This window comes from Rhodamnia argentea, chromosome 7, assembly GCF_020921035.1.
Source record: "Rhodamnia argentea isolate NSW1041297 chromosome 7, ASM2092103v1, whole genome shotgun sequence".
NCBI classification, from domain to species: domain Eukaryota; kingdom Viridiplantae; phylum Streptophyta; class Magnoliopsida; order Myrtales; family Myrtaceae; genus Rhodamnia; species Rhodamnia argentea.
Window position 1 is genome coordinate 10,877,535 of NC_063156.1, and position 13,612 is coordinate 10,891,146.

At 40.5% G+C, this 13,612-nt stretch overlaps 1 protein-coding gene and 1 pseudogene across 1 annotated transcript; both read left to right on the forward strand.

The window, feature by feature from the left end:
• The first annotated feature begins 201 nt into the window (after positions 1-201).
• On the forward strand, positions 202-1,660 carry LOC125315968 (annotated as a pseudogene).
• A 6,333-nt stretch (positions 1,661-7,993) lies between these two features.
• Positions 7,994-13,211, forward strand: LOC115737775 (short integuments 2, mitochondrial). The gene is made up of 8 exons (XM_030670109.2): positions 7,994-8,307; positions 8,420-8,524; positions 8,640-8,717; positions 9,252-9,393; positions 9,640-9,710; positions 10,037-10,133; positions 10,962-11,176; positions 12,839-13,211. Exons 1-8 carry the CDS (start codon positions 8,119-8,121, stop codon positions 13,088-13,090), a joined length of 1,149 nt encoding a protein of 382 aa, XP_030525969.1. The 5' UTR covers positions 7,994-8,118; the 3' UTR covers positions 13,091-13,211.
• The last annotated feature ends 401 nt before the right edge of the window (positions 13,212-13,612 follow it).

Here is a 13,612-nt window from a genome sequence, read left to right on the forward strand (position 1 = left end):
GTTAAGGCGTCGGAGCTGGGGTTTAAGGTCGAGCTACTGCGGGTGGTGTCAGAGCGGGAGGATCGGGGGTCCGGGTTGTTATATATTTTAGTGGTATCAGAGCTTAGGTTAAATGGAGTGATAAGGATCACTAGTGGTTGAAGTATTTGGTAGGCATGAACGCGTTTAGAACTTACAAGTGCATGTGATTGCGTCTGTTACATGATTGGCGGTAGCTTACGCTACTTAATAGTGAACATTGCTGGTGATCGCTACGTAAGGGACGTTGTCAGAAGTATGTTGAAGAATGGTTTTTATCCTAATATTGCGGCGCTTGAGATGGTTTTAAATGTTTTTGTAAAGAAGTGTAGGTTAGTAGAGGCAACTCAAGTGTTGACACTCATGATAACAATGGGTGGTGCTGTATCTGTAAATGTGTGGAGCATGTTAATAAAAGGATTTTGTCAGCTGCAGCGATTTAATATGGCAGTATGTTTGTTGGGGGAGATGGGTGACAGTGGTTGTTCCCCTAATGTTGTTACTTACACTTATCTAATAAGGGGATTCATGGAATCCCATATGATTAATCGCGCATTGAAGATATTATCATGGAGTCAAAAGGGAATGCTCCAGACTGGGTTCTTTGTAATGTACTCATAGATTGTTTTTGTAAGAATGGGCGGTTTGATGACGCACTTGGTATTTTCACTAGTCTGTCCGACCGAAATCTGGTACCTGATTGGTACACCATCTGCTCATTGTCGATAACCCTTTGTCGTTCGAGGAGATTCTTTCTTGTGCCCAAGTCAGCGATTGAACTTGACATTGAGGCAGACCTAGTGCTTTGTAACTCCCGTTTGAGTTACTTTTGCAAGGCTAGGTTACCATCCCAGGCTGTAGATTTGTATGACGATCTGACTGATAGTGGTTTCACACCAGGCAAGTATAGTTTTGTTGGATTGTTGAGCGGACTTGGCGGAGCAAGAAATATTAATGAAGCAATTAATGTATATAAGGGTATTGTAAGGAGTGGTCTGATCTTGATAGTCATGTACATACAACCATTGTCAATGGTCTAATCAATGTTGGTCGATGTCATCAGGCAATTAGATTTTTCAGGAAAGCCATAGAGGAGAAATATGAGGTGGATGTTGTATCCTACACAATGGCCATTCGTGGACTTTTTAGGGGCAGTAGAGGTCATGATGTTATTGCCTTTTATGATGAGATGAAGGGGGTTGGCATACCTCTTGACATGCAAGTGTATAATGTGATGATCTTTGGATTTTGCAAAGATAAAGATGCCAAAATGGTGACCCATACACTGCGCGAAATGGTCGATGAGAGGATAGTATTAAGCTGTAATAATTTTAATAGGATATGTAGTTTTCTTTCCAGATCACGCAATTTACTTTTGGCTTTTGATTTATTAATTGAGATGAGAGATCTGGGATTGTTTCCTGCTGAGGAAATTGCATTATGTAGTCATGGACTTGCGCATGATGCATGTATAGGAGGATACTATGGATCTGGGTGTCGTGGAGGGGAGGTCGCTCAATTTTTTTGGTTGGTTTTGCTGAATGTCCACCTGCAAACTCATATCCTAGACGATTCACTTCCTTTTATAGAGTGGGTATTGGACTTTCTGATGAGGAACTCGAGGCTGTTGTCACCAAATTAAAGCTATACTTTAGGAAATATGAATTCCCTAAGAAGTCACGACCAAGATTTTATCAAGTGACAAACCATTTAAAGGAAAGGCCAGATGTCTAGGTTAACAGCCCTGAGAAACCCATTATACTTTCCGTAACTAGTGACATCCGGACTACAAGTTCTGAGGTGTTTGCTGCTCCATACAAAGATTTCTGCGAACTGACAGAGTTAGATGGGATAAGGCTTGGCATGACTGTTTTGATGTCCAGTCTTTTGTGGAACTAGTACATTCAAGCAATGGTACTACACATGGGAGAATGGAGTGCAAAGGCCAGCCGGCAAGTGGGCTAAAGCGTAAGAGGTCTTCTGATAAAGGAAAGAGAGAGAAAAGGAACTTGACCGTTGTCCCTTCTCATTTCATGCGAACTGACATTTCTGGCATCAAAAGGGAAACTCGGATATTTTCGAGTCTGATGTTCTACTTTGTAAATGTTCCTCCGAACCTTTCTCTTGATGTGTTCCATGAAATGGCTGATGAGAATGGTGGCACTTTCTCCATGAATCTGAATGATTCGGTCACCCACTGTATTGCAGCGGAAAGCAAGGGGATCAAATTTCAGGAAGTAAAACAAAGAAAAGAAATTATTCATTACCCATGGGTCCTGGATTCTTGTTTACAAAAGAAGCTTCTTCCTCCACAGCCAAAGTACTTTCTCTTCCTATCTGATATATCAAAGAGGAAGATGCAAGGAGAAACCAGTGAGTTTTCTGACTCTTACTATTGGGACCTTGAACTAGCAGATATCAAACAACTTTTAAATAATGTGGAAGATAAGAAGGCCCTCATCATGTTGATTATTATAAGAAAAAAAAAAAAATTACCCATCAGAGAAGTGGTCATGCTTTCACGGATGCTGCATTCACTTCTGTTCTTCAATGAAGGCATTGTAATACATTTAGAAAAACGGAATGGGATCCCTTGTTGAGGGTTATGTAAAGGAGGTTGGAATTGGAAGTATTGTGGTGTGGTGGTGAAGTCAGCAACCATCTTGGACATGCTACTCACGTGGTTGTAATGTCAGAACCTGGAACTTCAATCGATATTGATACGATCTTGAGAAGGTAATTCATTTCATGCTGTGTGGAAAGCTTTTTAGGGAACCTAGTCAGATGTCCCTCTAAAATTTTTGTCATAAAGTACATAATATATCAATGGCTCTCTTGGATAACAAAAGTGAGAGACTAGAGCCCTTTTCTTCTTCTTCTTATACTCTGCGTCCTCGGTAGTATCCCTCCAGCCATCGCATCTGTTCTTCTTCTGGTTCAGTGTTCCTCGACCGGCTAGGTGTTCGGTTGTTCCACGCCAACTCTAGAGGTCTAGCTCGGCAAGCCCCAAGAGCAGCAGTATAATGAGAGCCAAGGCAAGTTATTTTCTAACTTGTTTGCTAACTTGCCCAATGTGAGTACAATCAATGAACTAGGTGGCAGGGAGGTTGCTAGTTAGTTTTGACTCCAGGGTGGTCCGGAAAGGTAGGATGTCAAAATGGCCATCTACATGTTGAGTAGGGACAATGGTATTGTAAGTAGGTCATTCGCTCGCGAGGCGACAGTAGCGTGAATAGTGCGGTTCGAGCTCTCTCTCTCACGAGTAAAATTCTAGCTTGCCGACTTTTAAATCTTCCGAATGAGTTTGCCTGTCATATATTTCTATTGCATGTCGAAATCATTGGCAAGATAGACGATTTGAGCGTCGATTATGGAGATTCGAGGAGGGATCATCCAAAAGGCGACAATGAGTGGTTGGCTATGTGGGTTACTTGGAAATGGCAATGTAAATGGGTTGTTAGGACTTTGGACTGTCGCATTTTGAGTGGCGGACTGAGAAGGCCGAGTGAGATAGGTATGGTTTTAGCGTTTAGTGAGTTGGTTGACTTGGGTGTTGCTCTATTTGATATGATCAGAGTTTCAAAAGATAGGACAAGCGAAACTGATGAATGGATTCTTGTTTTGAAAGGTGAAATTGAGCTTGGCCGTGTATGAAGGAGTGGGGTCTTGGAGGTTCTAGGTGATAGTTGTTTGTCTCAGGACCTAACCTGCATTGTAGAGAGCTAATTGAACCTCTGACTTGGTACCTTTAATGTTTATTGTGGACCGCTACCTGCTAAGGACGTGGAAATAGTGATCCGGTTGAAGAGTTTCAGAACTTTGGAGGAGGATAATGCTGTTGGTTGGGATGAAGGCTGATGGAACAAACTAAATGCTTTCAGCACTGATGGAGTTTCTTCTTGGAACAAGGATTTTGGAATCTCTCGCAATAAAGCAGAGATGGTTTCATTATGGAGAAAGCAAACCGACGCACATAAAGCAGATGGTGGTTCTTGGGGAAAAGGAGATGGCTCGGCAAGCTCCAATTCTGCAAAGAAGTATGAACTATATGAACTTGTCAGTTGTGGGCGAAAAGACTTTGGTTTTATTGTTGGCTTTGACAAAGACGATAGTTACAAGATCCTTCAAGAGGGCTCTAAAGGGAAATTAAGTATTGAATGTGGGTGTTCATGATATAAAATTTGGACTCTTTGAGGGAAAGTTTACAGCATTTGATCAGCACAAGAATGTCATTTCAGTTAATGACTCAGTTCAGGCGCTAGAAGGTCCATCAAAGGATAAAGAAGGGATTGTCAAGCAAATCTACCGAGGGATTGTGTTTCTATACAATGAGTTTGAAACGGAATTTGATAAAATTATGGAAGTACGTTACAGAGATGGTTTGACGCTAGTCAGATTTGCTGATGAATATGATGCCAAGGACTCAATTCATGGTAGTTCTAGTATGCAATCTGTTAAGAATTTAATGGTCTGGAAAGTTAAATGCACAGTTGGTCGAGAGAGAAATTCAGCCTTTTGTTGTATGCAAAAAGCACATTGACTTTAAGGGAATTGGGTAACAAGATTCAGATCATATCTGCATTTACTATTGACCATGTGAAAGGTTACATTTACGTCAAAGTAGGCCATCAATCTGATGTTATGTCATGTAGGCGCCTCTATATTGTCTATACTAGTCGGATAGCGCCAGTTCCAAGGAATGAAGTTTTCCATTTGCTTTCTGAGAGGAGCATTAAGCTTTGGAGTGTCATACCTTCAGAAGAGAATTTCTGAAGTTTCAGTCTTCTGAGAATAATGAATCTGGAGATGTAAAATGGCTTTCACAACTTTATGGCGATTTTGGCAGTTCGGATGCTCTCAGTTGAAGGTCGGCGATGGTAGCAAATAGGGTGGCTCGGTAGAAGGAGCTTATTGGAGGAACAAATAACACTCCAAGTTTCGAGGACGAAACTTTTTAAGGGGAGAAGAGTTTGTAACGCCTCGTTTTCTTCTTTCCTTTGCCAGTCTTGGGCCATAGAGGCCAACCCCGTCCCTCTCTTCTCTTACGGAGGCTCAGCCTCTAGCTTTTTCTTCTTTCCCTTCACTGGCCCAAGGGAAGGCCCTTCTTTTTCCCCAGCTTGGGTCTTTTACGGACAACAGCAAAACCAGAAGCTGTATTGCCGTGTTTAGCATCTTCAACGCCTCGGGTGTGTCGCAAGAGGAGCTCCTCTTCCTTCCTGGTGCAACGACTTTAGCGAGCGGAGCTATCGGCGACCTCTCGGCGTCCAACAAGGAAGAAGTCAGCAGCCGAAATCAGGTAAACTGATTTCCTATCTTACCTACTAGCTCATTCAATGGATGCCAGTGCCGATGGGTGGAGGGGCAGGAGGTTTCTGGTGTAGTTCTGATTGTGCCGAGGCAATTGAGAGATAGGTTGTGGTAGTGATTTTAGGGATGAGGTGTTGAAGCAATGTGAACTCTGGTCTGTGGCGGGAATGTCGGGTGGAAGGCATTTTGGGTCTCAGTCGTGCAGTACCGAAGGGGAGAGGAGTGCGTTTGGCTCGAACTGAATGCATGTTATTGATCTAGGATGGGTTGAGCATTTGGGAGTTTGGGTAAGAGACTGGAGCGACCAATAGAAAAAAAAAAAAAAAAAAAAAAAAAAGAAAAAAGAAAGGTTCTGTTCAAGTTGGGAGAGAGAGAGAGAGAGAGAGAGAGAGAGAGAGAAAGGGCAGAAATGGTTTTTGAAGGGCAAGAAAAGAGTTTACGTTATCAATCTTGCAGGAACTATTCACGAGCGATTCTAAGTTTGGTTTGATCGATTGAGCTAGTCTATTTTGCTATATGTCGTCTTGTGCAACGGCAAGGTTGTAAAGGGATGGTGGCCCGGAGGGCCGTGGCGCGGCTCTCCTAGTTCATGTAAAGAGCTACCAACGTATTTTGCTGAAACGGTTCTTGATCCTTAGCTCCCACTTCGGATCGTGTGTGGGTGCAAGTGAATTTTCTAAACTTATTTACTAGCCTTGGCAGTGGGAGCCAAAACGTGTGGTGTTAGGAAGGTTTAAGGATGGGGGAATATATTACTTGCGCTCTATTTGCACGGTTGGTAACGCAGTTGCATGCCTTGTCGTATCACTACGGTAATAGTAGAAGTTAGCTTTTGCGAATGCTAGTTAAATCGCATTGAATACACGGTAATAGTACGGTTGATGATGCATTAGAATATTTGTACAACATGCATTCATATAAATCGTGGGTAATGGTATTGCGTCTTGTGAACCCGAATTGTCTACTGCATGTAAATATGAGATTAATGCTTGGATGACCTTACCCTAAGAAATGTTACGTAGCCTTTACGTATAATCTGGGCGGTCTCTCTGTGTGATCGGGACCGGTCTACGAAGCGAACGAGACGACATGACAGTTGCATGAGCATATTACTTGTGTCGCAGTGGCGACTAGCATTGTGTACCACGTGCTTTTTGATTATGAATTCATTTCATCGCATCATAACACTTGTTTGTTATCGATCGTAATGAACCTTTAAACAAATACCCGTGGTGAATGATGAAGTGACTTAATGCTTAATCTGCTTTATCGTTGTCTATCGATATCGTTGAGTGGGTTAGTTGGTTTGTTAGGGAATTTGGTTTATTGAGTTTATCTCACTCCCTTCTGTTGACAATTTTTATAGGTAAGCAACATGCACTTGTTAAGGCGTCGGAGCCGGGGTTTAAGGTCGGGCTACTGCGGGTGGCATCAGAGCGGGAGGATCGGGGGTCCGGGTCGTTATAAAAGCGACATTGTTTTGGCCTAAATTTAATTTTTAAAAAAAATAAAGAATACCTATTTCCTTCCTTTTTTGTCAGAATTTTAAATGTGACATAAATTTTCAAACTTGTTAACATTTGCATTTGGTGAAAGTTTCAAATGCTTCAAATCTTGAAAAAAAAAAAAAAAGGTTGCTTATGCCGAGAAACTTTGAGCGAGTGAAAAGTGGGGTTACTACCATGAAAAACTCCAATATGATACACATGTGACAAATTTACCATATACTATTTTTTTTACAATAAAAAACCTCAAACTAGTACACTTGTAACAAATTTACTCCAAATTGATACATCTGCAACAAATTCATCCTTCGCAAGTTTTCGTTAAATCTGATCGTTAAAGTGCTAAATTGTATGACACGTGTCAATTGACGAGTATGTCAACTTAGGGTTTTTACCCTCTGTTTGTCACAAATGTATCGGTTTGAAAATTTTTGTGGTATTAATCCAATTTAACGGAGGGTAAATTTATCATAGGTGTATCAGTTTGGGATTTGTCGTGATGGATAAAATTAGTTTAGGGTAAATTTGTCACATGCGTACCAGTTTATGATTTTTGGTAGTCAAGAAAATAGTTTGAAGTAAATTTATCACAACTCTACTAGTTTGGGGCTTTTTCATGTGAAAAAAAAAACAGTTTGGAAAAAATTTATCATAATGTATTAGTTTGAGGTTTTTCATGGTATTAACTCTAAAAAGTAACTCATAAAAAGTCAATTTAGACGAATTCTAAGAGTTGGAGCACATCGATTCCGAAGCGATGCTTTCAAAGCTTCAGTCAAGCAATCGCGTGTACAAATTTGCCTATGAGTTTGAGATATGCATAGCTAAATTGGTATATTGTACTTTTCTCGTACGAACCGCGAGACTATTCGGCACTCGGGAGCCAAGATTTTTTTTTTTTTTCTAATTTTACTTAACAAGCGCCTGCAATTACTCATTAACAAAATCAATTTTCAACAAAGTGGAAGTTATTATTTTTTTTCTTCTTGATTTTATGCATAGTAAGTACGTTAATAATCGAACTATTTAGGTCGTTAATTAAGATTTACAGGAGAGTCCGTGATTAGGACCAACGGCCTAAAACCGGCCCAATTGACTCGCTCTGGGTCCGACCGGAGTGACTCGGTTCATCACGGACCTAGTAGGCTAGTACTAGTAGTACCCTTGTGTGTGGGCCTAGTAGTTAGTTTTGCTTCCACAATTTGCACCGGCGACCATGGGCGGCGTCAGCCTCCGCTGAGGAAGTTGTTGGTCTGGTGAAGAGAGAGAGAGAGAGAGAGAGAGAGAGATGAGCATTGGGAGGAGTAGCAGCGGCAGCAATGCGAAGGCGGCGGTGAAGAAGGCGTTGGGGGAAATGGACTTCAACAGCAGCGGCGGAGCCATCAACTGGTTCCCCGGCCACATGGCCGCCGCCACCCGCGCCATCCGCGACCGCCTCAAAGTCTCAGACCTCGTCATCGAAGTCCGCGACTCCCGAGTCCGTACTCTCTCGCTTCTTCTTCTTCTTCTTCTTCTTCTTCTTGTTTTTTGTTTCAATTCAGGATACCATGTGCATGAATTAGTGATTCGCCTTGCTTGTCTTGGATCAGATTCCGCTGTCATCGGTGAATGCGGACTTGCAGCCTCACCTTTCCAAGAAGAGGCGAGTGATTGCTCTGAACAAGAAGGATTTGGCCAACCCCAATATTATGCACGTAAAAATCCTTACTTTATTTTCCCTGCTTTTCCCTTCTGTAATGATTCCCTTGATCATGCCTTTCATCGCACTAATCATTCGGGGGTTCTCGCTCTTTTTCTTTTGCCGTGTAGAAATGGACTCACTATTTCGAATCTCGGAATCAAGACTGTCTCCCCATAAATGCTCATAGCAAGAGCTCTGTTAAGAAGGTCCGGCGAAATGCGTTGCTTTTTTATACCAACGCTTTTAATGAGTGCATCTGCTTGTCAATAACAAACACGCATTGGAGGTCTTCTTATTTTCTTAAAGCATAACATAGATGTTGGGTTAAAAAAAAAAAATTGACTTTGGCAGTTGATTTCCTCTGTTGCATAAAGCCCTGGATTTCAAGGATCAATCTGCTTGCCCTTCTTTCACAAGCTTGGCCATGGGCTGAGACCGATTAGTGGAGTTTCGCGTTCTTGTACCATGTGGCATTGTCAAAATTGCTTTAGCCTTTTGAGGTTTGAAAACCACGACTGGCTTTTGCCTATGAAGATTTCGTTCTTTTGTTGCTAGATGTCTATTTTTCTGAGCTGCTTTTGACCTGCATTTTGCTAAACCTTCTCAGTAATTGCAGACACTCTGTATTATATGCCTTACAGTTAGGGAATGCTGCTTCCATGAATGCAGTAACTGCAAGACTGTGATTTTTCTCTTCTTGGTAATGTGACACGTTTGATACTTGTATTTCTCTACCGTAGCTTCTGGATCTTGTGGAGCTTAAATTGAAGGAAGCGATTTCAAGGGAACCTACTCTCCTAGTCATGGTGGTTGGTGTTCCTAATGTGGGCAAATCAGCTCTAATTAATTCAATTCATCAAATTGCATCCTCTCGTTTTCCTGGTAAGATTTTCCTCTTCCTCATGATAGTGTATTGGTGGGAGATACAAACCTCCTCTTCGGCAACTGACCTCATCTCTGTAGATAGATACTGCGAACCTGAGAATGTGATGGTGCAATGGAATTCTCTCAACAAATAAATGTAGTGAGGTTGAGGCTTAATCAAGTACCATGGAAATATCATAATGTTATCTGGTAACTTTGCTTTACTTTCTATTGGTTTATAATGATGGCTTTGACTTTTCTTAGTGCAGGAGAAGATCAAGAGAGCAACAGTGGGCCCCTTGCCTGGTGTTACACAAGATATTGCTGGTTTCAAGGTCAAATATCCTATCAGCTGTTATTAAATTATGGTGGCATTCTATCAAGCAATCTGACTTTGCGATTTTGTGCATGAACTTAGAACTCTCTTGATTGACAGACGCATGATCTTGGCTTTATTGATTGACTGCTTTTGTATTAACATGTGGTGGAAAGACATTGGCAAACTTTTATAGTCAATCCTTAGAGACTCTTGCTTTTATATGTGCTTGATTACAATCATAGATGAACTTTCTTGCCATCTGTTTCAATTGATCCAACATTCTCTCACCTAATATAATTGCATATATTGTAATCTTTTCTGACTTTGAACTGTGATGTACAGATTGCTCATCATCCAAGTATCTATGTTCTTGACACTCCTGGTGTATTAGTTCCAAGTATCCCAGACATAGAGACAGGATTGAAGCTGGCTCTTGCAGGTGGCTATTGTTTTGGTTGTGTCTTTGCACTCTCTACCTTCTATAATTTGATCATCTGCTCGATTGATTTTGCTGCAGGCAGTTCTTTTCTAAACTACTAAACTAGTAACTCGTGATTTGGGCATCTCTTTACTACTTCTGTTCAACTTAGTCTGCCATAATGGAGAGTACACTAGGGGAAAGGGATTAGACGTTAGCCATCAACTTCTAGATGTTGTGACCTGACAGAGCTTTGTGAAAATGGTTAACCCTTATCGATAAGAGATTCTAGAAATTTCAAGCTTGTAAATGTAGGGAAATTGGTGTAAGTTATATGTTTCACGCATTCCTCTTCAACATTGAAGATGGCTGAATTATAGAAGACTTGAACTCAGTTTCAGCATTCGGCAACCCAGTCCTGGCTGTCATTTGGATTGTAGAAGTGGTACATAGATGAATCTCATCCGTGAATATGCTATGATGACTTTATTAAGCAGAGCTTGAGGCATTGGAAGTCGTACTTTGTTCTTTTGCTTTACATAGTGCAGCGTTTAACTAGACAATCACATTGCTTGACGAGGGAGAAGTATAATCCATCTTGTACTTGTTTCATTTTTTACTTTTGATTGGTAAACAGAAGTATATCTTATATATATTGCTTCCCCTGTCTATTTGGTTAAATTTTACCTTGTCGGTGCATTTTGCATTTACTTGATTAGGTAGTTGTTCACCGTTTCCTGCTTCAGTTTTGCCCTCTTTTCACATCCCCCATGCCAGGAGACATAGCTTAGTATCAGTCCATCTGGTATCTTCTTTATAATAGAACTTATGTATTAAATGTATCTGCAGGGTCCGTCAAAGACTCAGTGGTTGGTGAAGAGCGCATTGCTCAATACTTGTTGGCAGTATTGAATACCAGGGGCACTCCCCTTCACTGGAAGCATTCAAATAACAGAAGAATGGAGGGTATTCGATATGAACGGGAAGAAAAGCATGATTACAATCTTAAAGATCTTCGGCCAAAGAAGAAGCCACCTAATGTCTCTGATGTCCTGTATATAGAGGTACTTTTTATTTACAATATGTGCCTATATATGAGGTTTATAACGTGTCGTGATAAACTTATACAATTTGTTGGTAATCGATTGTATGCACCTGGAAGTTGTGGTCTTGGGTACTTAGATAGTAAATTCATTTATAGTCTACCATACGTTCTCATAATAATGATCCAAAATTCGTTAGCAGTCCATGTCATTGAAAGCCCCTATAGGTTTGACCAGCTTAATTCTTCCTGTAGATGATAGCTACAAGTTGCCTTGAGAATTGTGATCCACCTTGACTCAATATTCACTTAAAACTTGGAGTCTTGACTGGGTTTCAGGTGTAATGGATTCCGCTTTAGATTAAAGTAAAAGAAAATCTGTGCTACTATCGGAACAGATGATTTTTTGCAATGTGACCCCTATCTTAAACTATGCATTATGGTTTATTGACTCTTCCTACTTGTATGACTGTGGTTTGTTCATTATTGACATTGATCTTGCTGTTCCTGTGCAGCATCTTCAATTGATACGAAGGATCAAATAAAAAAAATATTATGCCCCCTATATTGCTAGAAATTTTGGTCAGCGGACTACGTTGGAGGAAAAAAAAAAGGGACAAGTTATGGGACTCTGTTCATAGTCCATACTCACTCGTTTTAATGCATATAATGTGGGAAATAGTACCGGAAGGGCAGCGTAGTCTAGAAATGAAAGATGCCTGTGAAGATATCAACATGGTGCTTCGATGGTTTGAGATAGTGGAGAAACCATGTATCGATTGTGATTTCATTCGTTAGAAAGATTAATTATAGGTTTAATCCTTTAAGATTTAGTGTTTGTACGATTTGGTCCTCCAATTATTATTTTGTTCAATCAAGTCCTGTGGATTTGTGCTGTTTGGTCTTCTAATTTCTATTTTGTGCAATCAAGTCCTTTAACTTTCTAGATTTGTGCAATCAAATCCTTCGGTCAACCTGTCTAACTAAACCTCAATTTAATTAATGACATGGCATTGATTACGTGACAGTATATTATATGCGATGCAAATTTGCTGCCAAATGAGCATTAGTTACGCTGGGTAAACAAAACACTTGATTGCACAAAGTAAGAAAGTTAGAGGATTTGATTGCAGAAAATAGAACTTAAGAGGACCATTTTGCAAAAATCCAGAAAGAGGACTTGATCGCACAAAATAAAAGTTGGAGGATCAAATTACACAAAAGTCGAAACTTAGAGACTAAATCTGTACTTAACCCAAAAAATGGTTATGATATAGTCAAGTGGGCGAAACTGCAAAGGTAGAAGGTTGTATACTAAGAGTTTGTGTTTCTAGAAGCCATTCATAATAGATGACTTCTGAAACTGCTTTTGATTTTCATTTGAACAGTGTTAGCTCCTTTGGTTTCTTCATAGTCAAACCTGCACTTCACTCCTTGTAAAATTGCCGTTACTGGTCTGTTTGGTGAAGTTAGCTCCTTCTTGCAAATGACTAACTGGCTTCTTTTTGGAGCTTCAGCTCGCTTTATGTCTTGGTTTGCACCTCGTTGGTGCCTCTACAATGAAGCTTATAGTTTTTTACCAATCCAGAAATGGACTACAATTATCAAAAGTCGAATCTGTTTTGGTTGCCATCACAAGGGTGATAGCTGCTTAACTACAATTTTGCTCATGCATCGCTTGCAGGATATGGTGACAGAAGTGCAACGGGCATTGTACTTTTCTTTGTCCGAATTTGATGGTAACGTGGAAAATGAGAATGACTTGGAGTGCCTCATCGAACAGCAGTTTGAGGAACTGCAGAAGGCTCTGAAGATACCCCACAAGGCATCGGAAGCTCGTATCATGGTATCCAAGAAGTTCCTTACTTTGTTTAGAACAGGCAAACTAGGTCCCTTCATTCTTGATGATGTCCCTGAAGTCGATACCGCATCATGAAAAGTTCTTAGGATCTAATGTGAAGTAGTTCATGTGTATCCGGATTTATTTTCTGGTGTAATGTGACCTGATGTGAAGTAGGTTTTTGGAAGAGCAATACTTGGTCTCTAAAATTACTTGGAAGCTGTCCGTTATGTTCAGTTTCTTCCTGTTGTAGGTCTAATATACAGATCCATTAACTGTAAATTGAATCTGAACACCCGTTCCTTTGGTCTTCTTATTTAAAAATTTAAGGTTATGTTTTTCTGTTGCCTTTTATTATGTCCAAATAAAAAATAATACATATTGTCGCTCTGAGTACTTCAAGGCCGTCTTCTAGAGGCCAAGCACGCGACCCCAAGCAGTGGTTTGACGTGGCTTTTTTTTTTTTTCCCTTTTCTGGCCTGTTATTTTCATCTTGAATTTCTGGAAAAAATTTCAAAGAAGGGCATGAAGTCCTCTTATTTTCTCAAATAAAGACCTCAAGTGAATCTTATGTCAAATAAAGGCTTGAAGTGTCTTTACTTTCTCAAAAAAAGGTTA